This window comes from Doryrhamphus excisus, chromosome 13 (genome assembly GCF_030265055.1).
Source record: "Doryrhamphus excisus isolate RoL2022-K1 chromosome 13, RoL_Dexc_1.0, whole genome shotgun sequence".
Classification (NCBI taxonomy): domain Eukaryota; kingdom Metazoa; phylum Chordata; class Actinopteri; order Syngnathiformes; family Syngnathidae; genus Doryrhamphus; species Doryrhamphus excisus.
The window spans coordinates 18,383,663-18,410,577 of record NC_080478.1 but is presented as its reverse complement, the minus strand read 5'-3'; the positions used below and the strand labels follow the sequence as shown (position 1 = coordinate 18,410,577).

General features: G+C 37.6%; 1 protein-coding gene across 1 annotated transcript; it reads right to left on the bottom strand.

Annotated features, from left to right (window-relative positions):
- Nucleotides 1-154: 154 nt before the first annotated feature.
- On the bottom strand, nt 155-16,781 carry LOC131140607 (thrombospondin-1-like). Its single transcript, XM_058091194.1, has 22 exons — nt 16,607-16,781; nt 16,436-16,519; nt 15,799-16,358; nt 15,639-15,717; nt 13,693-13,782; nt 13,505-13,614; nt 13,106-13,231; nt 12,744-12,840; nt 11,420-11,593; nt 11,167-11,343; nt 10,924-11,097; nt 9,472-9,752; nt 9,170-9,388; nt 8,971-9,078; nt 7,632-7,791; nt 7,408-7,526; nt 5,531-5,765; nt 5,225-5,452; nt 4,876-5,147; nt 3,374-3,471; nt 3,147-3,286; nt 155-1,819 (listed from the first exon to the last, which is right to left on the bottom strand). The coding sequence occupies exons 2-22, from the start codon at nt 16,497-16,499 to the stop codon at nt 1,812-1,814; spliced, it is 3,519 nt and encodes a 1,172-aa protein (XP_057947177.1). The 5' UTR covers nt 16,500-16,519; nt 16,607-16,781; the 3' UTR covers nt 155-1,811.
- Nucleotides 16,782-26,915: the final 10,134 nt, after the last annotated feature.

Here is a 26,915-nt window from a genome sequence, read left to right as displayed (position 1 = left end):
GGATTCCATTTGCTTGACACAGCGTGCCTCGACTCTCGTTTTTGCTTTTTTTTATGTTGGAGAGTAAATATAACGTCCTGGGTCCTGAACTAACCATTGGAGTGTTCCATCTTTGTGTCTTAACAGGCAAGTGATGACAGGTATTTATTTTCTTCAAAGTGTTTATTGTTCATTTGACATATCAAAATAACAAAGAGGAGTATAAACAGCACTTATTTTTTTTGTATGTTAAAAAAAAAAAAGCGTATATAGAAAAGCGTCAAAGACATCAAAAGTACCACATAAAAAGACATCCTCATATCAGTGTGCAAATAAGTTTATACAGACAGAAACGCTTCCATGAGGCTTCTAGATAAATTATTTAAATAGCATATATGTACACAAATAACTTCAACATCTGAATAATTTATCCAAAAAGGCAGTGAAAAAATACACATAGCACAATATAATTGTTCCTGTTTGGGCTTCTTTTTTTTTTCTCCCTCCTATAAAAATATTTTATATATGTACAGCACATGATTGATAGTACAGTCTTGCAAAAAAGACTAAAAAAAAAAAAAAAGAAACGAATGAAGACAAAAATTGAAGCCATCCAATTTATACTAAGAAAAGTGATTTGTGTCTATTGCTGGCCTCAATGCAAAAAAAAAAAATATTGAGGTAATATTTGTACTTAAAGGATATCCTTTTTGTTTGTTTTTTTTTTACACACACAAGCTCAGGCACACCACGGTGAAACGGGGATGGTGAAAATTTAAATTAAATATATAATTAACTAATTAACTTAATTATATATTTAATTTAAATGTTAAAAATTAAAATTAAAATTAAAATTAATTTAAATTAAAAATTTATTTTTTTAAATTTAAATAAAAACAATTAATCAAAATATTAAATTTAATTTTAGTTTTAATTTTAATTTAATATTTAAATTAAAATTTAAATTAATACTTAAATTTAAATTAAATATATAATTAACTAACACACACATGGACTAACTTGAACTATTAACGTCAAGTTAGACTGTAGACAGTAGACTGATCTTGCTGTTGACTAAGGATGGGCGTTTCATGATTGATTAGTATGATTAGTATGCCCATCTGTAATGTCCACATCTATATCTTTTTGTCCATATCTTCATAAAAAATATCATAGATATATTATCTCTGGGGCCCTGTGCTCTCCTTTTTTTGTGCTTAACCTGAGATGTTCTAATGTTTGGTTATTCCGATAATATATGTACAAGACCTTTAATAATACAGATCTTGATTGACAGTTGGGGGTGCGGGGGGGGGGGGGGGGGGTGACTGAAAAAAAAATGCCTTCTTTTTAAACACTTCACACATTCACTCAAATCACATTCATAATCTGCGATGTAACAGTCATCCCCAACTATGGTTCCTTTTGAGGAGGGGTAGAGAAGATACGTGCCCCCCCCCCCCAGCCAAAGAAAGTTCTCATACTGCGTTCTTCAAAAAAAAAAAACGAGTACACAGCAGATGTAAAATTAATGCTCAAAGATGAAAAGAAAACTGAAGGAATGTTCCCTTTCATTTTTTCTTCCGTAGAAAGATACCAGTAAAGTTCAGGTGTGCAAAGCGATAAATGTGCACCCCCCGAGGGGGACGGGGGGTTTCGGGGGGGTTCAGATTCTTTTGAGCGGAGCCGTGCTCAAAATCGGTGCAGAAATATCATTGAACTTTGCTTTGGCTTTAAAGTCTCCTGAGGTCACGTTACCTCACGCTACCGTCGTTGCTCCGATGTGCATTGCTTCAAAACAGGAAGTCGTTCTTCAGACGGGCTTCGTTGTATTATGCATCTGAAAAAACAAGGATGACATATTAAGTTTTATGTCTTCTAAAATGCTGTATATATATATTGACTGTATGTTTACGAATCGACATTTGGTGCACCTTTTAAAAAAAAAAATTATTTGGGCAAATATATGAAACATTACAGTGCATTTCTTACATCAATCAAAATATAACTTGGAATTATTTACATTTGTATTCAACTATCTGATCACAAGCCGAAAAGGAGTAGGCTGAAGCAAAAGCTAATAAATGCCTACCCCTTTTTGCAAGATATAATCATGTTCATGCCACAGTCTTGTTTTCCCCTCTTATTATTATCATTGTAATATTCATTCATTCATTCTTTTTCTACCGCTTATCCTCATGAGGGTTGTGGGGGGGTGCTGGAGCCTATCCCAGCTGTCTTCGGGCGAGAGGCGGGGTACACCCTGGACTGGTGGCCTCATTGTAATATTATTCATTCATTCATTCATTGATTCATTTTCTACCGCTTTTTCCTCACAAGGGTCACGGGGGTGCTGGAGCCTATCCCAGCTGTATTCGGGCGAGAGGCGGGGTACACCCTGGACTGGTCGCCTCATTGTAATATTATTTATTCATTCATTAATTCATTCATTTTCGACCGCTTTTTCCTCACGAGGGTCGCGGGGGTGCTGGAGCCTATCCCAGCTGTCTTCGGGCGAGAGGCGGGGTACACCCTGGACTGGTCCTTTCATTCTAATATTATTCATTCATTCATTCATTCATTTTCTACCGCTTTTTCCTCACGAGGGTCGCGGGGGTGCTGGAGCCTATCCCAGCTGTCTTCGGGCGAGAGGCGGGGTACACCCTGGACTGGTCGCCTCATTGTAATATTATTCATTCATTCATTGATTCATTTTCTACCGCTTTTTCCTCACAAGGGTCGCAGGGGTGCTGGAGCCTATCCCAGCTGTCTTCGGGCGAGAGGCGGGGTACACCCTGGACTGGTCGCCCCATTGTAACATTATTTATTCATTCATTAATTCATTCATTTTTTACCGCTTTTTCCTCACGAGGGTCGCGGGGGTGCTGGAGCCTATCCCAGCTGTCTTCGGGTGAGAGGCGGGGTACACTCTGGACTGGTCGCCTCATTGTAATATCATTCATTCATTAATTCATTTTCTACCGCTTTTTCCTCACGAGGGTCGCGGGGGTGCTGGAGCCTATCCCAGCTGTCTTCGGGCGAGAGGCGGGGTACACCCGACTTATTGTCAGTTTATTAGCCCCCCCCTAAGTGTAACATTTACATATCATTTTCTGGATTGCATGTGTCTAATCTTTTTTAAAAAACATAAAAAAACAAGAACTTACCTCTACATTCATATTTAAGGTCGGAGAAGTAAACCATCTCCTGAGAGAAGACGTACAAGCCCAGTCGTCCCCCAGCGTAGGTTTTATCATAAATGTTTCCAGAGTCGGCCATGATTCTTTTTCCCTCATACATCACCACTCTGAAAAACAAAACATCATGATTTAAATGTTTTAAAATGCTTTAAAAACCCAAATGTAAAACTTCTAATAAAGTCATGAGAACGTACCTAATAAGTCCACTCTTTGGTCTATGGGTAAGGTGCCATCTGTAGGCGGTGAAGTCCTTCCAACCGATGTTCTTAGGGTCGTGCCACAGTGTGCGTACCTGTAAAATCGTGACAAACGTTCAAACTTTAAAGTTCCCCTGTTATATAAAATTGCATATTTAATGATGTAATTACAGTATGTGTCCCTAGAGCAGGGGTCTCAAACATGCGGCCCGCAGGCCAAATGTGGCCCGCAGTACACTACTTTGAGGCCCTTCGCTTGATATGAAAGTTTAATGTTACTGCGGCCCGCGCAAGTTTGATATGGATGCTGTATGGTATCATGTACCCAGAAAAAATTATTATGTTTGATTAATGTTCATGTTAAAGGTTAAATAACTGTTAATAGTTATCCTCCCTATCCGTGTGGAAGTGGTAAGTTTTTGGCTATTTAAGTTTAAAGGAAATAACTTGAAGGCTACCGTTTAGGTCGCTAGTGGTCTAGTTTGCGAGTTAGCATGTGTCTCAAGACCCTGCAGTTGCGCAATATGTTGTAAATAAAAAGAGTATAAATGTGACTATAGTCGTGTTTTGTCATGTCTACAGGGCTCTAATAATGCTTTGTTCATTTTGTAGTCGATCTAATGCAGGGGTCTCAAACACGCGGCCCGGGGGCCAAATGTGGCCCGCAGGACACTAGTTTGAGGCCCCCGCCTTGATATGAAAGTTTAATGTTAGTGCGGCCCGCGCAAGTTTGATATGGATGCTGTATGGTATCATGTACCTTAGACAAAATTATTACGTTAATAGTTATCCTCACTATCGGTGTGGAAGTGGTAATTTTTTGGCTATTTAAGTTTAAAGGAAATAACTTGGAGGCTACCGTTTAGGTCGCTAGCGGTCTAGTTTGCGAGTTAGCATGTGTCTCAAGACCCAAAAAATTGGCTACCCACCAACTATATGTGGTTTCTTAAGTTTTTATTATTTGGTGTTTTATTATTATTATTATATGTATTTATTTATTACTTTTTTCTTTATTCTTAATTTGTTTATTTATTTTACATCTTATTTTGTGTAGAAAAATAAAAATTTGGATATTTGAGAACAGTGGAATGTTTTATCAGAGCTTTTCTTGTAGAAAATCGGAACAAAAGCAAAATTTATTCGTTTTTCTGTTTTTAATAAATGCGTTTTTTTTTGTTTTTTTTTTTGGAAAACCTGATGCGGCCCAGCCTCACCCTAGAACCTAGCTCCAGTGGCCCCCAAGTAAATTGAGTTTGAGACCTCTGCCCTAGAGCCTGTTTAAAAACCAGCAAACGTCTGTAACGGTCGGTATAACCAGGCTTCGCTACACATCTTAAAAAAAAAACTACCAGTCAATCATCTGATAGTTTTTCTTCCGCGACCAGACTAACCTAGTATGATTTTGCTATTAAAATGCGACTGAAATGTTAGCATTGTTAGCATTGTTGTGCTTAGCATTAACGCTACTGATGCGTTAACGCTACTTGACCTCTGCTCACCTGACCAGGTGTGTCTCCGGTATGCCACAGGGCGTTCCTCAGGTGCTCACCAGGCCCAGTGGTAGAGTTAACCACTTTGATTGACAGCCCTGAGTAGCCTTGAGCCCTCGTGGGAGTGTGAGACCAGTACGTCTGCGTGATCTGTTTCCACATGACCGTGTAGAATCGAGAGCTGGACTGGTAGCCGAACACAAAACCGGCGTAGTCGTCATCGCGATCTGTGTTGATGAAGAACGTTCCACTGAAGTCCACGGCACTGAACTCATCAAAACCTGGTTTTCGGATAGGAGATGGTTTAGAATTTGATCGTAACGTGTACGAGCGGAGATGTGCGTCGATGTTTTCGTACCAACAGCAATGCCCGGGTCGCAGTTGACAGTCTGTACCAACTCCTTGCCTTGATGTCTGACCACCCAGTTGGGATCAATTTGGGAGGTGCCTTTAGGATCCAAAGGAACCATCTGGAATCTGCGGAAGTCGGTTTCACTGATAGCAAAGTTCTCCGGACAAACGTCATAAATGTCCAGGACGTTGTCTTGGTCGAAATCGTCTTTACAGACATCGCCTCGGCCATCGCCTAAGAAAAGGATATCCGATATATAACACATGACATGGCGGTTTTGACAAAACTGTACGACCGGTAGAATTGACTCACCATCAGAGTCCAGCTGATCCGGGTTAAATGCCAAGCGGCAGTTGTCCTTGTCATCGGGAATGCCGTCATTGTCGTCATCGTGGTCACAGGCGTCGCCTTTGCCGTCCTTGTCGTGGTCAGCTTGGTTAGCGTTCGGGATGTAAGGACAATTGTCCAAATTGTTCTGGTGTCCGTCCTCGTCAATGTCCTGGTTGTTGTCGCATTTGTCTCCCACGAGATCTGAGTCCGAGTCGATCTTCGTGAGAGAGAGAGAGGAGAATTTTTTCGTTTTATGAGTTCGGAGACTCTGAAAAGAACTCTTGTTGCTTGTTCTTGTTTTCGCGGCTTTGGTATGAGAAGCGATGCTATGGATTGGAATCTAAAAGCAGAGCCTTGTGTTGAGGTATGTAAGCTAGGGCTAAACCCGTAAATCATATTTGCTTCAAATAGATAACACATTCCTTTTTTTTTTGTTATTGCCTCCGGACGAATCGTCCATTGTTAGCTAGCCTCGCACTGTTCTATGCTGAGAAATTACTATTATAAGCTCCAAATTGTCCATAGTGGGTCAACTACTAAGCATTTTAGGATCAATTATGAAATCCAAGCAGCTGCACGGTGGGCGAGTGGTTAGCGCGCATGCCTCACAGCTAGAAGACCCGAGTTCAATTCCACCCTCGGCCATCTCTGTGTGGAGTTTACATGTTCTCCCCGTGCATGCGTGGGTTTTCTCCGGGTACTCCGGTTTCTTCCCACATTCCAAAAAAAACATGCTAGGTTAATTAGCGACTCCAAATTGTCCATAGGTATGAATGTGAGTGTGAATGGTTGTTCGGCTCCAGCACCCCCGTGACGCTCGGGAGGATAAGCGGTAGAAAATGAATGAATGATTGATTCATGGCTGCACGGTGAAAAGTGGTTAGCGCGCTGGTCTCACAGCTAAGAGACCCAAGTTCAATCCCACCCTCGTCCATCTCTATGTGGAGTTTGCATGTTCCTCCGACATTCCAAAAACATGCTAGGTTAATTAGCGACTCCATATTGTCAATAGGTATGAATGTGAGTGTGAATGGTTGTTTGTCTATATGTGCCCTGTGATTGGCTGGCCACCAGTCCAGGGTGTACCTCGCCTCTTGCCAGAAGACAGCTGGGATAGGCTCCAGCAACCCCGTCAGAATAAGCGGTAGAAAATGAATGAATGATTTTTCGCAGGGGTTGCACAGCGGACTAGTGGTTAGCGCGTAGCAACTTCACAGCTAGGAGACCCGAGTTCGATTCCACTGTTGGCCATCTCTGTGTGGAGTTTGCACGTTCTCCCCGTGCATGGGTAGGTTTTCTACGGTTTCCTCCCACATTCCAAAAACATGCTAGGTTAATTAGCGACTCCAAATTGTCCATAGGTATGAATGTGAGTGTGAATGGTTGTTTGTCTATATGTGCCCTGTGATTGGCTGGCCACCAGTCCGGGGTGTACCTCGCCTCTTGCTAGAAGACAGCTGGGATAGGCTCCAGCAACCCCCGTGAGAATAAGCGGTAGAAAATGAATGAATGATTTTTCGCAGGGGTTGCACAGCGGACTAGTGGTTGGCTCATAGACTTCACAGCTAGGAGACCCGAGTTCGATTCCACTGTTGGCCATCTCTGTGTGTGGAGTTTGCACATTCTCCCCGTGCATGGGTAGGTTTTCTCCGGTTTCCTCCCACATTCCAAAAACATGCTAGGTTAATTAGCGACTCCAAATTATCCATAGGTATGAATGTGAGTGTGAATGGTTGTTTGTCTATATGTGCCCTGTGATTGGCTGCCGACCCATCTGGGGTGTACCTCGCCTGGGATAGGCTCCAGCAACCCCCATGAGGATAAGCAGTATAAAATGAATGAATGAAAACCAACCTTACCTGATCAGGGTTGTGCTCCAGTGGACAGTTATCACAGTGGTCCCCCACTCCGTCCCTGTCTGTATCCCTCTGATCCACATTGTAAACATATGGGCAGTTGTCATTCTCATTCAGAATACCTGTTGAGTTGAAACGCATACTTATATTAGCCTGGGGGACCGAGTGAAGGTTTAAAGAGCAGGAGAAGGGGGGGAGTTATGAAACATAATAACACTGTCTCTTACCATCGCCATCAATGTCCACAGCACAGGCATCTCCCTCTCCGTTATTATCAGTGTCAGTCTGGTCAGTGTTGGCCTCAAACACGCAGTTGTCACAGCTGTCGCCAACATCGTCCCTGTCTGCATCATACTGGGCGGGATTGTACACTCGTGGGCAGTTGTCCTAAATAAGAAAAAATGCAATGCGGTTATTGGAAATGTTGCAGTTAATGCTTTTATTCAATTAAGTGCAGAATCTATAGCTGCTTTATCTACCTCTGCATACGCTTTAAAATATTAGTAGAGGTACTGAATTGTTGGTGTGAAACCCATGTTACACTAGTTTACAATGAAGTCATCAGTTTTGTTAAGGCTGGTTGAGAGATTTGTTAGTATTACAACATTGGTTCTGCCATGTTGTGCAATATTCATTCATTCATTTTCTACCGCTTAGCCTAACGAGGGTCACAGGGGGTGCTGGAGCCTATCCCAGCAGTGTTCGGGGCGAGAGGCGGGGTACACCCTGGACTGGTCGCCAGCCAATCACAGGGCACATATAGACAAACAACCATTCACACTATATGGACAATTTGGAGTCGCCAATTAACCTAGCATGTTTTTGGAATGTGGGAGGAAACCGGAGGACCCGGAGAAAACCTACATGGGGAGAATTATTATATTATAAATTATTATTAATTATTATAATCATCTAATATAAATTATTGTTATTAATAATAAATTATTATATTATATATAATATATATAATTATGTTATTATATATAATTATTATTATAAAAATTGCAAAAATGTGTTTAGGAGAATTATTATATTATAAATTATTATTAATTATTATAAAAATATAATATACATTATTATTATATTATTATTATTACATTATTATATTATATATATATATAATAATTTAATAATATATATATATATATCATTTTTATTATAAATATTGTTAATAAAAATGGCAAAAATGTGTTTAGGAGAATTATTATATTATTAATATTATTAATTATTATAAAAATATAATATAAATTATTAATAATAAGTTATTATATCATATATATATATAATTATATTATTATATATAATTATTATAAAAATGGCAAAAATGTGTTTAGAAGAATTATTATATTATTAATTATTCTAATAATATAAATATATAAATAATATATAAATATATTATATAATAATAATAATATAAATTATTACTATTATTAATAATAAATTATTATATTATATATAATATGTATATAATGATATTATTATACATAATTATTATTATTAGAAAATTTGTTAATAAAAATAGCAAAAATGTGTTTAAAGGGTGTTAAGTCTGTTAGGATAACTCACTCTATCATCAGGGATACCATCATTGTCATCATCGTGGTCACATTCATCACCAAGGCCATCCTTGTCATGATCTTCCTGACCAGAGTTGGGAAGGTTGGGGCAGTTATCCTATGTAAGTAATAAAAAAAAGTTGATGTTAGATTGATGGATAGTCGTGGAATCGGATGTTTTGGATGTCTGTCCAGTCCATGTCGGCTACCTTTTTGCAGTGGTAGGTTGCATTCGCCACACACAACAGATCCGAGTTGGGCCATCCATCCAGGTCAGTGTCTTCTCCGCAGATATGTCCATTCCCAGCATACCCTGGCTTGCACTCACAGCGGAACATGGACTCGGAAAAGACGCCCAAGTAGATGCAGTTGGCGTTTTTGTTGCAGTTGTGGCTACCATCCTGGCAAGGGTTACGTGGTTTGCAAACCTGGAAATAAAACATTCCAGAGAAGTTAACACAACAGAATCATTCCCACTTTTTCCATTCATTCTCGGAGTAATAATTCAAACCTGTTTTTTAGCCGTCGCTTGTTCCACTCCCCTTCCGAAAGGCTGAGGACCGGAGTAACGTGCAGGGCAAGGCAGGCAATTGTAACCTGGCTCGGTGTTCTCACAGCGATGGATTCCGTTTTGCGTGTGGCAAGCGTCGGGGACTTCTTTACACTCATCGATGTCTTTGCAGGTGACGCCGTTTCCGGTGTAGCCGATTGGACACTTGCCACACTTGAACGAGCCATCTGGGAAGCTGGTACACTTGGAGCCAGGGAAGCACGGATTGGAGAGGCAACCGTCTGCAGAGAGAAGAATGTGTTGGTATCACATGACAAGTGCAGTACTGAACTGTATATAAGTCATCTAATACCGTATTTTCCGGACTATAAGTCGCACTTTTTTTCATAGGTTGGCTGTTCCTGCGACTTATACTCCAGAGCGACTTATGTATGTTTTTTTCTACCTAATTATGCATTTTTGGCCTTGTGCGACTTATATTCCAGTGCGACTTATGTATGTTTTTTTCTACCTAATTCTGCGTTTTTGGCATTGTGCGACTTATAGTCCAGAAAATAACTTTTTTTTCTACCTAATTATGCATTTTGGGCTTTTGTGCGACTTACACTCCGGTGCGACTTATGTATGTTTTTTCTACCTAATTATGCATTTTTGGCCTTGTGCGACTTATATTCGAGTGCGACTTATGTATGTTTTTTTCTACCTAATTATGAATTTTTGGCCTTGTGCGACTTATACTCCAGTGCGACTTATGTATGTTTTTTTCTACCTAATTATGCATTTTTGGCCTTGTGCGACTTATACTCCAGTGCGACTTATGTATGTTTTTTTCTACCTAATTATACGTTTTTGGCATTGTGCGACTTATAGTACAGAAAATAACTTTTTTTTACCTAATTATGCATTTTGGGCTTTGTGCGACTTATACTCTGGTGCGACTTATGTATGTTTTTTTCTACCTAATTATGCATTTTTGGCCTTGTGCGACTTATACTCCAGTGCGACTTATGTATGTTTTTTTCGACCTAATTATGCATTTTTGGCCTTGTGCGACTTATATTCCAGTGCGACTTATGTATGTTTTTTTTCTACCTAATTATGCGTTTTTGGCATTGTGCGACTTATAGTCCAGAAAATAACTTTTTTTCTACCTAATTATACATTTTGGGCCTTGTGCGACTTATACTCCAGTGCGACTTATGTATGTTTTTTTCTACCTAATTATGCATTTTTGGCCTTGCGCGACTTATACTCCGGAGCAACTTATGTATGTTTTTTTCTACCTAATTATGCATTTTTGTAGTTTCAATTCAAGTAGTTTGTTAAATAAATTGCCCGCAAAAAATGCGACTTATGCAACAAATAACTTTTTTTGTACCTAATTATGCATTTTGGGCTTTGTGCGACTCAGTGTTGTCTTACATTTAAGGTAGTTTAAAACTAATATCTTACCAATGGGACAATCTTGCTTGTTGCACAATTGAGACATGCTGGTTTCCCCAACACAATCCTTTCCTCCGTATTTGGGAACAGGATCGGAACAGAGACGTGTGCGGGTCTGGATGCCTCCATTACACGTAACTGTGCAAGTGTCCCATGGCGACCATGGTCCCCAACCTCCATCAACTGAAAGATCGACAGGAAGTTAGTATGTTTTTAATTAAAATTTAATTTTTATGATGGGATTGAGCTTACTAGGACAAGGTGACTTGTGGCAGATTTCAGTCTGCCGTCCTTCTCCTTGGCATTCCATGCCTCCCATTTGAGGTGTGGGGGAATTGCAGAGGCGGATGCGGGTGATGACTCCTTCCCCACAGGTCACAGAGCATGAGGACCAGGGAGACCAATGGCTCCAACCTCCGTCTTGTTTGACTGTGAGTGCCGGACACAGCATTCAGTCCTCCCATCCTCCAAATAGCAGACTAAGAATAACTTCAGTTGGACTTACAGCGTTTGTCGCATTCTTGAGGGAAGCAGTCTCGGGTTTGGACTGAGGTTCCCTCGCAGTTGCTGTTGATGCGATCGCAGGAACGGCCGCGCTGCTGGATGCCCCGACCGCATGTTACGGAGCACTGGGTCCACTGAGACCAAGAGGACCAGTCATCTTCTGCGGAGTCACTTGCTGTAAGAGGAGATGTGGTTAAAGCATGGCATTTTGGTCATGGTAATGGTAATGGTTGAATTTCATTTGAACATGCATCAGATTACAATTGAATGCATCACATAATCAGTTCACAGTTCCACATGTCCAAAAGGAGTAGGAAGAAGCAAAGCTCATTAAATCCTACCCCTCCATCTGGTACTTTTACAATCAGTAACTGTTATATTTGTTCACTTCCTGCTTTCCTAATATAATTTAAGTTTTTTCATTTTTTTAATTATTTTTTTTATTAATTTTTTTTAATTAAAAAAAGTTTATTTTATTTTATTTTTATTTGATTAAAAAACAAAATTAGTTTTTATTTTTTTTAATTAAAAAACAATTTTTAATGGTTTTATTTCATTTGTTAGTTGTTCATAGTTTGATTCCACAAACTGAAATGCTATGGCTTTTTCAAATGTAGTTCTTCCCTGAGATCATATTTCTCCTCTCTTGTAGAGAAGTATTGGATGACATTTTTAGCTAATTGGTTATTTTTAGCCTTATGCATTATTTTAGCTGTTTGAAGATGAACTATATCAGCAAGTTGAAGTATTTGTGATTTTAGAAATAAGGAGTTAGAATGTTCTCTGTAGGCGGCATTATGAATTATCCTTACTGACCTTTTTTGCAGTATATTTAGCGAGTAAAGATTGCTTTTATAGTTATTACTATTTTATTAAAAATAAAGGAAGCAGGCTTCACTACACATCTTAAAATAAAGACGGTGACAGTAATATTAGCACTGTAGCTCACTTTGCTGTAATAAATGCTTAAAAAGTGGATAAAGTAGACCAGTGATTCACAAAGTGTGGTGTGCGGCCGCCTGGTGGGCCGTGGCGGTACTGCAGGTGGGCCATGAGAGGTCATTAAAAATATGATTTATTTTTATTTTTATTTTTATTTTTATTTTTATTTTTATTTTTATTTTTATTTTTATTTTTATTTTTATTTTTATTTTTATTTTTATTTTTATTTTTATTTTTATTTTCTATTGAGTGTTATCATATTTCTCCTCTCTTGTAGAGAAGTATTGGATGACATTTTTAGCTAATTGGTTATTTTTAGCCTTATGCATTATTTTAGCTGTTTGCTGCTGACACAAAATACAAATTTAAAGATAAAAACTTACGATTGCCGCAACGTGGGCAGCACTCTCCCTCTGGCACGGTGCCGTTGGCACAGGGAATCAGAGGGCAGGAGATTTTTCGACATACAGTGGCAGAGTCCTAAATAGAGGCACAGTCGCATTAGTACAAGAATAATAGAGCTGGCTTCCATTTTGTTCTCTTGCGAGGACTAATTGCCATCTTGTACAAGAGTGTGATTGTTATCAGGAGCTTCATTCACACTCTTGCTTTGTTGAACCGTACAAAAAAATAATGACACATTCCATGCAGGGAAATATCCCAAATAATGCGATTGTTTGTTTCCGAGAAGCTTCACGTTGTGTTTGGCATCCACGGAAGGAAACACAGGTGTTCATTCACTTACCTGGCAGGTACACTCAGTGCAGTCATCCACCGTCCATTCGTCTTTGTCCTTGTATACGATCCCGTTGTGGGTGCATACACTGTTGTGGTTTTTGATTTGACTTTGAATCTCGGCGCTGACCTCAGACTGCAGAGGAAAAGAGGACCGGAGTGAGGAAAGAAGAAGGGGGGAGGGGGGGTCCAAGGATGGAAAACATTCACTTTGCCAACGTTCCAGTACAAATGAATCACCAGCCGACATAATGATTAAGACATTGCTTGACTCTAGTGTGCAAATATAACTAACATATTTGCGGAACCACATGGGGCTCATTAAGGGGGCTCGGTTGACGGGGGGACGCCATGACAGCAGCGACAAGTGGCAAAGAGAATGTGCTAACTTCGGCGAGGAAGAGCTTACCACTTTACGAATCTCGTTGGAGAGATGCTTAACCACGACGCCGAGTCCCCGCAGCTCCTTGAACATGCCTGCGATGTCCTCGCAAGAGAGGCCGCAAAAAGACTGCATATCTGAACGTGGAAAAACAGAAACCGGTTCTTGACCTCTTCCTCTTAAAGTGAAAATGACGCACATTTTGGGTTCCCTACCTTTGGTTTTGTGGCCGGTGTAATCAGTCCTAATGGCCGGACTGGAACCGTTCACTGGGTTTTCCAGAGTGAGGACATCGGTCAAAGTTGCTGCAAGGAAATAGCAGTACAGTTGAATTCGTTTATTTGTTTTCTACAGCTGCTGGAGCCTATCCCAGGTGTCTTTGTGCGAGCCAATCACAGGGCACATATAGACAAATCACATTCATACCTATGGACAATTTGGAGTCGACAATTAACCTAGCATGTTTTTGGAAATCTGGGAGGAAACCGGAGTACCTGGAAAAAAAACCCACGCATGCACGGGGAGAACATGCAAACTCCACACAGGGTGGAATTGAACGACTTTAATCCGGAATAAGTCATCTAATACTGTATTTTCCGGACTATAAGTAGCACTTTTTTTCATAGGTTGGCTGTTCCTGCGACTTATACTCCAGAGCGACTTATAAATTAAAAAACTGTTGAAAAAAATAAATTACTTGCAAAAAATGCGACTTATACTCCGGTGCGACTTATGTATGTTTTTTTCTACCTAATTATGCATTTTTGTAGTTTCAATTCAAGTAGTTTGTTAAATAAATTGTCAGCAAAAAATGCCACTTATGCAAAAAATAACTTTTTTTTGCACCTAATTATGCATTTTGGGCTTTGTGCGACTTATATTCCATTGCGACTTATGTATGTTTTTTTCTACCTAATTATGCATTTTTGGCCTTGTGCGACTTATAAATGAAAAAACTGTTGAAAAAAATAAATTACCCGCAAAAAATGCGACTTATACTCCGGTGCGACTTATGTATGTTTTTTTCTACGTAATTATGCGTTTTTGGCATTGTGCGACTTATACTCCGGAGTGACTTATAGTCCAGAAAATAACTTTTTTTATACCTAATTATGCATTTTTGGCTTTGTGCGACCAAAACTCCAGTGCAACTTATGTATGTTTTTTCTACCTAATTATGCGTTTTTGGCCTTGTGCGACTTATACTCCAGTGTAACTTATGTATGTTTTTTTCTACCTAATTATGCGTTTTTGGCATTGTGCGACTTATACTCCAGTGCGACTTATATATGTTTTTTTCTGCCTAAATATGCGTTTTTGGCCTTGTGCGACTTATACTCCAGTGCGACTTATGTATGTTTTTTTCTACCTAATTATACATTTTTGGCCTTGTGCGACTTATACTCCGGAGTGACTTATGTATGTTTTTTTCTACCTAATTATGCATTTTTGGTCTTGTGCAACTTATACTCCAGAGCGACTTATAAATGAAAAAACTGTTGAAAAAAATAAATTACCCACAAAAAATGCGACTTATACTCCAGTGCGACTTATGTATGTTTTTTTTCTACCTAATTATGCATATTTGGCCTTGTGCGACTTATAAATGAAAAAAATCTGTTTATGTCACATAAACACTGGACACCTTTTCTGTTCATGTTTATTTTTTGTGTAGCTGAATAACCATCGTGTTAGCATATCTTATTGAAGCCGGGAATTGAACCCGGATCTCCTAGCTGCGAGGCCTGCGCGCTCACCACTCGTCCACCGTGCAGTTGCAGTTGTGCAAATTGCAAATTATGTGCAATACTGTCATGTGGATTTTGTTTATTGCATTTTCTAAGCTGGTTTTATTCTTACATTCTTATATTATTATTATATTATTATATTATATTATCATTTATTTCACTTTTTTTTTTTTTACATCATTTGAATTTTTATGATTATTTTATACGTATATCATGTTTACATTTGCTGTGTACTTTTATTTTTTTTCAATATAACAAATTCCGGTGTCCCTCCACAGCAATCGGGTGCATAAAACATTAATATAACATAACATTTATGTTATTATAATAGCCTTTATACTATGATATGCATTATTTTCTCAATTTTTTTTGTTTCAAGCTAAACACTGGACCGTTAGACCGTTTAAACGTACCTCCAGTTTGGCATCCCTTATTTCTCAGGATGGTCTCCAGAGACGTCCCAAAGACGAACCTGACATTCTGAAGCACTCCCTGAAGAAAGATAACATTATTACAAAGATATGAAATCAAACCATATGAAATCAAAAGCCACGTGTTCTAATAAATTCTTACCATAAATTTCTCCCTCGCGACTCCCTTCCCAATCCTGAGCCTGGAGGTGTCCGCCAGTTCCAGGGACAACACATTCTGGATGGACTCGTCCATCTCGGACACATTAATCTCCTCACAGCCCACAAAAAGCTTCACACGGTCATCCTGGACGAAGAGCGTGATGTTCTTCCAGTGTCCTGTGGCTAAGTGGGCTTCTTCGATGGACACCAGCTGCTGATGGTTCCCGGTGGAGTAGAAGACATCCAACGTATTGGCTTTGCCGTTGGAGATGATCTCAAACACCGGACCGGATCCATCTTTCTTCTCTATGGTGAGAAGGCTTCCTCGGTTCTTCCTGGATTGCTTCAGGTTCACCAGGAGAATGAAGCCCCTCTCGGATTGGATGGAGTCAATGAGGTCCCCGAAGGAGTTGTCAGGAACCGGGGGGATTAAGTCTGCGTTGAGGACCTTGTACGCTGGGCTGTAAGGGTCAGCGCCTTTGACCAGAGTCACCCCGTTGTGTCTTTTGTTGACTCGCACCAGATCGAATAAGTCATACACGCTGTTGTCATCACGAGTTTCTGCGCCACAAACATAAACATCCCATTGAAATATTCCTTAAATATAACATTATTATTATTATTATTATTTTGCTCACCTGCCAATGTCGCACCCTCACACCTCCAAAGCATCAACAGCAGAAAGATGCTCCACAGCATCATCTCCTTTTCTTCAGTTAAAGCTATATTTCACAAAAAAAATGCGCATTTTACACCATTACATGCTAACCATGCTAACCATAAAACACATTCATCGATTAAAAGATTACCTTCAAAGAGAAAATTCCTCCAAAAATGACAAAAAAGGACGCTCTAATGTGATGTTTTATCCTCTTCAAGACGCAGGATTCACAACTTTAGAGTTGTTCTCTCCTGTGCTTTTTTTATTCCGATGGAGGCTCAAAAACGTTGGATTCCACTGACAAGCCGAGAGGAGGGAAGCGTCTATTTGAAGAGTTGAGAGACATTCCTGAGGTGCAGGCTCGACCAATGGGAAGCCAGAGAAGCACACTTGGGGGCGGAACCTTGGCCCGCTTACCTCACACAGCAGTCGCAGTCATATCCGAGACGCGCACAAAAATGCATTTTCATCAGAGGACAAATATTCCATACCAAAGGGGACGTTTCCGGTCAAATAAAAAGCTTAATCACTCGGTAAATACTAGTTTTAGGAAATGTTATTTTCTAGGACAATGTGTGCAGATTTATTTACGAGTCCGAATTACCTTAAGAGTTTATTTGCCTTTATCATCATTGGTCATGATTATTATTCGAGTGAAATACACATGAAACAATATATTCCGTAATTATATGTTTACAAATAGCAGCTCATATATTTGTAGACTGTGTACAATTAAAGGCGTTTCACAGGGTGTAATTTCTAATGTGGCCACTAGGTGACTCACTGAGTAAGCCAGTGAGAGTCCTGTGTGCCTCATATTGTAGGAGCAATACTATACTATACTATACTATACTATACTATACTATACTATACTATACTATACTATACTATACTATACTATACTATACTATACTATACTATACTATACTATACTATACTATACTATACAGCAGGGGCCCTAAGATACACTTTGGCGTGTATTTACATGTTTTGTTATGTCTCTGAATTAAAGTAGTTTATTTTATTATTTTTACTATTATTATTACTTATTTTTGTATTATTTTTTAAGAACATATAAAATATATATAAATATTTATTATAAAAATGTATATTATTTTAAAAAATAGTACAGAAAAAAATATTATTTATTTATTATTATTATTTGTACTTTTTTTATTATTTGTTAATAACATCTAATATATATATATATATATATATATATATATATATATATCACACAACATATATTATAAAAATAGTACAGAAAAGAAATCCTCAAAGTGTAAGTAATTTTATAATAATAATAGAATATATGACATTTTAGATTTATTATTAAAAAATAAGCAAATATTTAAAAATAAACATTCTATTATATACATATAGGTATTTTATTTAGCTTTTATGTAAGTTGTTGAAAAGCATCCTCACAATGCATTAATAAATAATATACTGTATATACAATTATACACATATTTTAATTATATTTTTTTAAATAAACACATAGTCACGATAATATGAATAAAAATAAATATAACAATAAAAATACATATTTATTTAAAAAAGGAAGATACAATGGTATTTGTAAAAATATCAATAACATGTAATCAGTGACATGACATCAATCAAATGTCAAATAAAATATTTGTAAAATTATATTTTATAATTATATTTATATTTATAAAGTAGTAGTATATAAAGTAGTTTATTTTATTATTTTTACTATTATTATTACTTATTTTTATTATTATTTTTTAATAACATCTAATATATATATAAATATCACAATATAATAATATATATATATAAGAATATATAAAGCAGTAGTAGTATATAAAGTAGTTTATTTTATAATTTACTACTATTGTTACTTATTTTATTATTTTTAATATAATCTAAAATATATATATATATATAAATATCACAATATATATTATTTAAAAATATATAAATATAAAAAATATTAAGAATATATATATATATATTTAAAAAAGAAACAACCAAATGCAACTAGCAAGCAAATAACATATTTTCAATATTTTCTATCTCATCAGCGAATATTTGCTTCTTTTTAAAGCCAATATTTGAACTTTTAAAATGCATCATTTGCATCATGCATCATTTGCATGTCCCGATTACGTTATACCCTTTGAACATTTGACAAAAATAGGCAGCTTTATTGCAGCGCATTTAACCTTTGACCCCTTATTTCCGAGCTCTACTTCTTTTGCAGACCGTGGCCCATTAAAAGCTGGTAGTTATTTCTCTCCCAACGCTTTCAAAGAAGCTGAAACGGAAAGTGTGTGTGTGTGCCGCTTTAAATCAGAGCACGGAAAGCAGTTAGTTGAGATGTAAAACCGTAACGACAAGTCGGGTTAGCTGCATGCATACATGTCGTCGTGTTCACCGCTCAGACTGTGATTCAAATGGAAAGTATCCGAGAAAAAAAAGGTTGTGAAATACTGCAGGATGGGAGGTGGAAACAGATTGTTTTGTCCTGGTGGGAAAGATGGTCAGTGATATCAGCCAGGTGGGGCTGTGTGTGTGTGTGAGTGTGATCTCACGGCGTGGGAGGACTACTGACAAGACAAGATCGTGCTGGAGAGCACAGAGTACTACTTGATTACCCATGAAGCTGAGCCAAAAAACCTCAGCGGAAACAGTCCATAGATATAAACCGTTTACACTGAAAGTGTTCCACGGGACTGCTCTCTATCAGGAGGAGATACATACTAGCAGTGGGTGAGAGAAGGTCTGACCTGAGTTTCTGTCTATAAATGACACTTGAAGAATGATGCAGGTCTTCATTAAACGGTACCTCATTAACCCTTAGATGCAGAAGTGGGTCAAAAATGACCCGGTCAGGTTGTTTTATTGAAATATCTTCGTAATTAAATTTTTTTTATCACTTCATATTCAAGGTATTCCTCAAAAAACATGTTTTTGCGGTTATACCATTCACATTTTTAACTTATCTTTTATGCATTTTAAGAAATTTTAGTTTTTGTGTTACTACCCCAACCTTCCATAAGTGGGTCAAAAATGACCCGGTCAGGTTGTTTTCTTGAAATATCTTCGTAATGAAATTTTTTTTATCATTTCATATTCCAGGTATTCCTCAAAAAACATGTTTTTGCAATCATACCATTCACATTTTTAACTTACCTTTTATACATTTTAATAAATTTTAGTTTTTGTGTTACTACCCCAACCTTCCATAAGTGGGTCAAAAATGACCCGGTCAGGTTCATTCATTCATTTTCTACCGCTTTTCCTCACGAGGGTCACAAGGTGTGCTGGTACACCCTGGACTGGTGGCCAGCCAATCACAGGGCACATATAGACAAACAACCATTCACACTCACATTCATACCTATGGACAATTTGGAGTCGCTAATTAACCTAGCATATTTTTGGAATGTGGGAGGAAACGGGGAATGACGGGGAGAACATGCAAACTCCACACAGAGATGGCCGAGGGTGGAATTGAACTAGGGTCTTTTAGCTGTGAGGCCTGTACGGTAACCACTTGGTCACCATGCAGCCCCTCTAGGAAAACATTCATTTTCTACTGCTTATCCTCACGAGGGTCGCGGGGGTTGCTGGAGCCTATCCCAGCTGTCTTCACCCTGGACTGGTGGCCAGCCAATCACAGGGCACATATAGACAAACAACCATTCACACTCACATTCATACCTATGGACAATTTGGAGTCGCTAATTAACCTAGCATGTTTTTGGAATGTGGGAGGAAACCGGAGTACCCGGAGAAAACCCACGCATGCACGGGGAGAACATGTTCCACACAGAGATGGCCGAGGGTGGAATTGAACCCTGGTTTCCTAGCTGTGAGGTCTAACCACTTGACCACTGTGCCGCCCTGATGGGAGACAGTGATTCGTTATTTATTATTTCTGTGCGGCCCGGTAGCAAATGCGCCACGGACCGGTACCGGTCCCCGGCCCGTTGGTTTGGGACCCCTGGCCTACAGTGTTCGAATTGGACCGAACAACAACGACTGTGCCTGCATTTACTTGGTATTGGATCAATATCTAAATCCAGAGTGCCTCTGTTATGAAAAATATTTGGTTTGAAACCTGAAGGGACGTCATAATAAAAACCGCAATACCAATTTTTTTTGTTCAGTGACTTTACAACAAAACTCCTCGTTGGATTTATGTTATGACGCTGCAAACGTACTCTTCATGAATCTAATCTAACCTCTAAAACATTCAAAGCGTTCACTGCCAAGTATTTTCAACAGAAATGTGTTTGAACTTGAGTGGAGCCGCTCCCGTTGCTCCACTACCTGCCGCAAAAGCGCCCGCGGGGGGGGAGGCCTTAAGTGTGTGTCGGCCATGTTTGAGGTGAAAACACATTGAAGGCCCACGTCTCAACAAAGACGGTGGAAATTGTGCGTAACACGTAAGACGCTTCTGTAGCGGCTTGTCAAACACACCAGTGCCGTGACTCACTGATAAACGTTTACAGCGTGTACGTCCGTAGCTAATTCCTGTTGGACGCCATTCAACACAAGGAACTAGACAACTCAAAACATCGTCTTCCATCACGATCAGTTTGTTCAATTTACAGTGGAACCTCCATTTTTATCATTAATGAGTTCCAAAAAGATTACAAATTCATGCCTCACCTAAAGCAATGGGGACCTATTATGCTAATTTTTCAAATATTGAGGTCTAGTGGTTAGCGCGCAGACATCACAGCGAGGAGACCAGGGTTCAATTCCACCCCCGTGCATGCGTGGGTTTTCTCCGGGTACTCCGGTTTCCTCCAACATTCCAAAAACATGCTAGGTTAATTAGCGACTCCAAATTGTCCAATGGTATGAATGTGAGTGTGAATGGTTGTTTGTCTATATGTGCCCTGTGGGAGGGCAGAGAGCTTATTTGGTTTACAACCATGCCCATATAAGGAAATCCGGCCCTGTGTGACATCACAAAGGGTCAGTTTTACCACGCCTTTTGAAACCGAGCCGTGCCAAACTTCTTTCACCGCGGAATTTCACTTCCAAATACGCAAACCTGATTATCTGTAACATTGGTAATGGTAATGGTAATGGTTTAATTTCATTTGAACATGCATCAGATTACAATTGAATGCATCACATAATCAGTTCACAGTTCCACATGTCCAAAAGGAGTAGGAAGAAGCAAAGCTTATTAGATCCTACCCCTCCATCTGGTACTTTTACAATCAGTAACTGTTACATTTGTTCACTTCCTGCTTTCCTAATATAATAGAATTTTTTTATTTTATTGTTTTTATAATTTTTTTTAATTATTTTTTTAATTTAAAAAGTTAATTTTTGAAAAAAATATATTTTATTAAAAAACAAAATTTGTTTTTAGTTTTTTAAATTAAAAAAAATTTAATGGTTTTATTTAATTTGTAAGTTGTTCATAGTTTGATTTTTTTTATTAATTTTTTTTGATGGTTTAATTTCATTTGATCATACATCAGATTACAATTGAATGCATCACATAATCAGTTCCCAGTTCCACATGTCCAAAAGGAGTAGGAAGAAGCAAAGCTTATTAAATCCTACCCCTCCATCTGGTACTTTTACAATCAGTAACTGTTACATTTGTTCACTTCCTGCTTTCCATAATACAGTTTAAGGTTTTTTTTGTTTTTTTTTTATAATGATATGAGCATCCAATGACATAATGGGTACTATAGTAAGTGTCAATATAATGATATATATATGGAACATCATGACATTGACATGAACATTTGAACTACATTATAGGTCAAAAAAGTGGAAAAAGCAGAAACGGTCCCCTTTAAGTAAAAGCTGGGGATGAAACCAACAGTTGCAAATACTAACACCCAGAAGAATGAGAATATTCACAGGCGCAAAGACTCCGAAAACTCCTTGGTGGAGATCAAATATAAATATTTATATCCAGAAGTGATAGCAATGCTACAAAGTAAGGAGCAGAATATGCTAACAAATCATCTTCTTTGAGGCATTACCAGGAAGTGAGTCAAAAAGTATTATTTTCCAGAGAAAGCTGGAGGCAGTGTGTTGCAAAGTGTTTTTATCTGTGGTACATGTCTGAGCAAGAGACCCTTTTAAATCATTAGACCACTCATGGAAAAGCATAGCTGAAGGGAAATCAACTATTTTTAAGTATTGCTTTACAATATTCTTTTTCTCATTCGTCACTATGAATAAATCTGCCAAAATAAAGTAAAATATATTAACAGATAGGCTCAAGTGAAAACAACAAATGATTTTGTATGTGACCAAAATTTTGGCACGTAACAAATTTGTATTTTACCCTTTGGCACAGACTACTCTGTGCATTGCTTGTTTATTTTACATTTATTTTACATTTCACAGTAAAATATATAAACAGACATTCCTTTGAGGCCCAAAGTCAGCTGGGATAGGCTCCAGTGAGGACAACAAATGTTTTTGTTTGTGACCTAAATTTTGGCACGTAACAAACTCGTTTATTTTACATTTATTTTACATTTATTTTACATTTCACAGTAAAATACATAAACAGATAGGCTCCAGTGAGGACAACAAATGTTTTTGTATGATTTTGTATGTGACCAAAATTTTGGCACGTAACAAATTTGAATTTTACCCTTTGGCACAGACTACTCTGTGCATTGCTTGTTTATTTTACATTTATTTTATATTTCACAGTAAAATATATAAACAGACATTCCTTTGACGCCCAAAGTCAGCTGGGATGGGCTCCAGTGAGGACAACAAATGTTTTTGTTTGTGACCTAAATTTTGGCACGTAACAAATTTGTATTTTACCCTTTGGCACAGACTACTCTGTGCATTGCTTGTTTATTTTACATTTATTTTACATTTCACAGTAAAATATATAAACAGACATTCCTTTGATGCCCAAAGTCAGCTGGGATAGGCTCCAGTGAGGACAACAAATTTTTTTGTATGTGACCTAAATTTTGGCACGTAACAAACTTGTTTATTTTACATTTATTTTACATTTATTTTACATTTATTTTACATTTATTTTACATTTCACAGTAAAATACATAAACAGATAGGCTCCAGTGAGGACAACAAATGTTTTTGTATGATTTTGTATGTGACCAAAATTTTGGCACGTAACAAATTTGTATTTTACCCTTTAGCACAGACTACTCTGTGCATTGCTTGTTTATTTTACATTTATTTTATATTTCACAGTAAAATATATAAACAGACATTTCTTTGACGCCCAAAGTCAGCTGGGATAGGCTCCCGTGAGGACAACAAATGTTTTTGTTTGTGACCTAAATTTTGGCACGTAACAAACTTGTTTATTTTACATTTATTTTACATTTATTTTACATTTCACAGTAAAATACATAAACAGATAGGCTCCAGTGAGGACAACAAATGTTTTTGTAGGATTTTGTATGTGACCAAAATTTTGGCACGTAACAAATTTGTATTTTACCCTTTGGCACAGACTACTCTGTGCATTGCTTGTTTATTTTACATTTATTTTATATTTCACAGTAAAATATATAAACAGACATTCCTTTGACGCCCAAAGTCAGCTGGGATAGGCTCCAGTGAGGACAACAAATGTTTTTGTATGTGACCTAAATTTTGGCACGTAACAAACTTGTTTATTTTACATTTATTTTACATTTATTTTACATTTCACAGTAAAATACATAAACAGATAGGCTCCAGTGAGGACAACAAATGTTTTTGTAGGATTTTGTATGTGACCAAAATTTTGGCACGTAACAAATTTGTATTTTACCCTTTGGCACAGACTACTCTGTGCATTGCTTGTTTATTTTACATTTATTTTATATTTCACAGTAAAATATATAAACAGACATTCCTTTGACGCCCAAAGTCAGCTGGGATAGGCTCCAGTGAGGACAACAAATGTTTTTGTTTGTGACCTAAATTTTGGCACGTAACAAACTCGTTTATTTTACATTTATTTTACATTTATTTTACATTTCACAGTAAAATACATAAACAGATAGGCTCCAGTGAGGACAACAAATGTTTTTGTAGGATTTTGTATGTGACCTAAATTTTGGCACGTAACACTCATGAAAAAGCATAGCTGAAGGGAAATGAACTATTTTTAAGTATTGCTTTACAATATTGTTTTTCTCATTCGTCACTATGAATAAATCTGCCAAAATTCTTTCTACGGAAGTGTGACATGTTAGGAAAAATGCATAAAAAAAATAGATTGACGGCATTAAGTAAGTGATGTCACAAACCGATGATGTTGAGACTGCTGGTCTCGTACTTCTTTGTTTGCACACAGCAAATCATCCATGGGCTCCTCAGGTGTGCTGAGTGACGGTGCTAAAACGTACAAAATTTCCTCCACTAAATGGAAAAAAAACGCATTTGTCTAATGGCTGACGGTACACGTGCAATTTCAAGTTTAAAAAAAGTTGTGTGTTTAAAGCCGTTTTTTGGGTCAGTGTGTTAAAAGCCCCTTTAGGACCACACAAGTGAATAACGTCATATATTGTATTGTACATTTCACAGTAAAATATATAAACAGACGTTCCTTTGACGCCCAAAGTCAGCTGGGATAGGCTCAAGTGAGGACAACAAATTTTTTTGTAGGATTTTTGTATGTGACCTAAATTTTGGCACGTAACAAATTTGTATTTTACCCTTTGGCACAGACTACTCTATGCATTGCTTGTTTATTTTACATTTATTTTACATTTCACAGTAAAATATATGAACAGACATTCCTTTGACGCCCAAAGTCAGCTAGGATTGGCTCCAGTGAGGACAACAATTTTTTTTTATGTGACCTAAATTTTGGCACGTAACAAATTTGTATTTTACCCTTTGGCACAGACTACTCTGTGCATTGCTTGTTTATTTTACATTTATTTTACATTTCACAGTAAAATATATAAACAGACATTCCTTTGGAGCCAACTGGGATAGGCTCCAGTGAGGACAACAAATTTTTTTGTATGATTTTGTATCTGACCTAAATTTTGGCACGTAACAAACTTGTATTTTACCCTTAGGCACAGACTACTCATTGCTTGTTTATTCAGACATCTTCACACAACACTGTGATTTACTGGAAGGCTCATTCACTTGGCGTTAAGTATAAAATGCGCAAAATATCATGAAGGAAAGTTTGGTATTAAAAAAAACCTAAAAACTAGTGTAGTGTTAAGAAGTGAACCCAGGCCAATGCCATGAGGCACGTGGAGCTTGCAACGTCTCCACAGGAAATAGTCACTTTTTTAAAAAAAATACCCCCCCGGCATCATCAGCCGCTGGATTTTACAGACCCGAACCTGAAGTTAACACAGCAGCATTTCCTTCTCCCTTGGCACACATTACCAAGCTCCACTTGCTGTGGAAACCCCTGTGTTTCCTGGACTTCTCCTCGTTAAATTCAGCTGTGTGCTGTCACCATGGAGACACGGATATTAAAACTATCGGGAGTTGCCACGTCTCAAGATAACCGAGCGGCTATTTTACAGTACGGTGCCCTCCATGGGCGATAAAATCTGCCAACGTGATGATGAACGACATCTTATCTGTCAATTTGGTGATATACGGTGGTGTGTTTTATTTTATTATTTTTATTTTTTGCATGTTTGTTTGTCAAACAAATCAAAATATTAGTCAATGACAACACAACTGAACCAAAATGCAGTTTTTAAATGAAACGTTTTATTATAAAGAGTGAAAAAAAACCCAAACCTACACAACCCAGTGTAAAAAAGTGATTGCCTCCCCCTGTTAAAACATGACTTAACTGAGATTTATTGAGATCTGTCAGTCTGGAAAAAGGCCATAAAGCCATTTCTAAGGCTTTGGGACTCCAGCAAACCACAATGAGAGTCATTATCCACAAATGGTGAAAACATGGAAAAATGAAGAACCTTCCCAAGAGTAGCCAGCCAACCAAAATGACCCCAAAACGACTCATCCGAGATGTCACAAAAGACCCCACAACAACATTCCAAGAACTCCAGACCTCCACCATAAATAGCAAGAAAACATCTTGATGATTCCCAAGACCTTTGGGAAAAAAAAAATATTTTCATAATATTGCAATTTTTTTCTAGTATTTTTTTTTAATAAATATGACTTTATTTTAGTAATATTGCATTTTTAATAAGTATAATATGTACTACTTTAGCCATGTAAAATCACTATTTTCCCGTTGTAATATTCCGACTTTATTATCAAAATATTACGTTTTCGGCATCATTGTTATAAAGGGACTATTAGGGCCTCGAAAAAGGAAAAGGAAAGGGATGTAGTAAATATGACATTATTCTTGTAAAATTGCTACTTTTATATCTCATAATATTCTTCTAATATTACAACTTTTTTTCTCTTGAAATTTTTTTATTTTCGTAATATTGCAAGTTTTTTTTGGTAATTTTTTTTAAAATAAATATGACTTTATTTTAGTAATATTGCATTTTTTAATA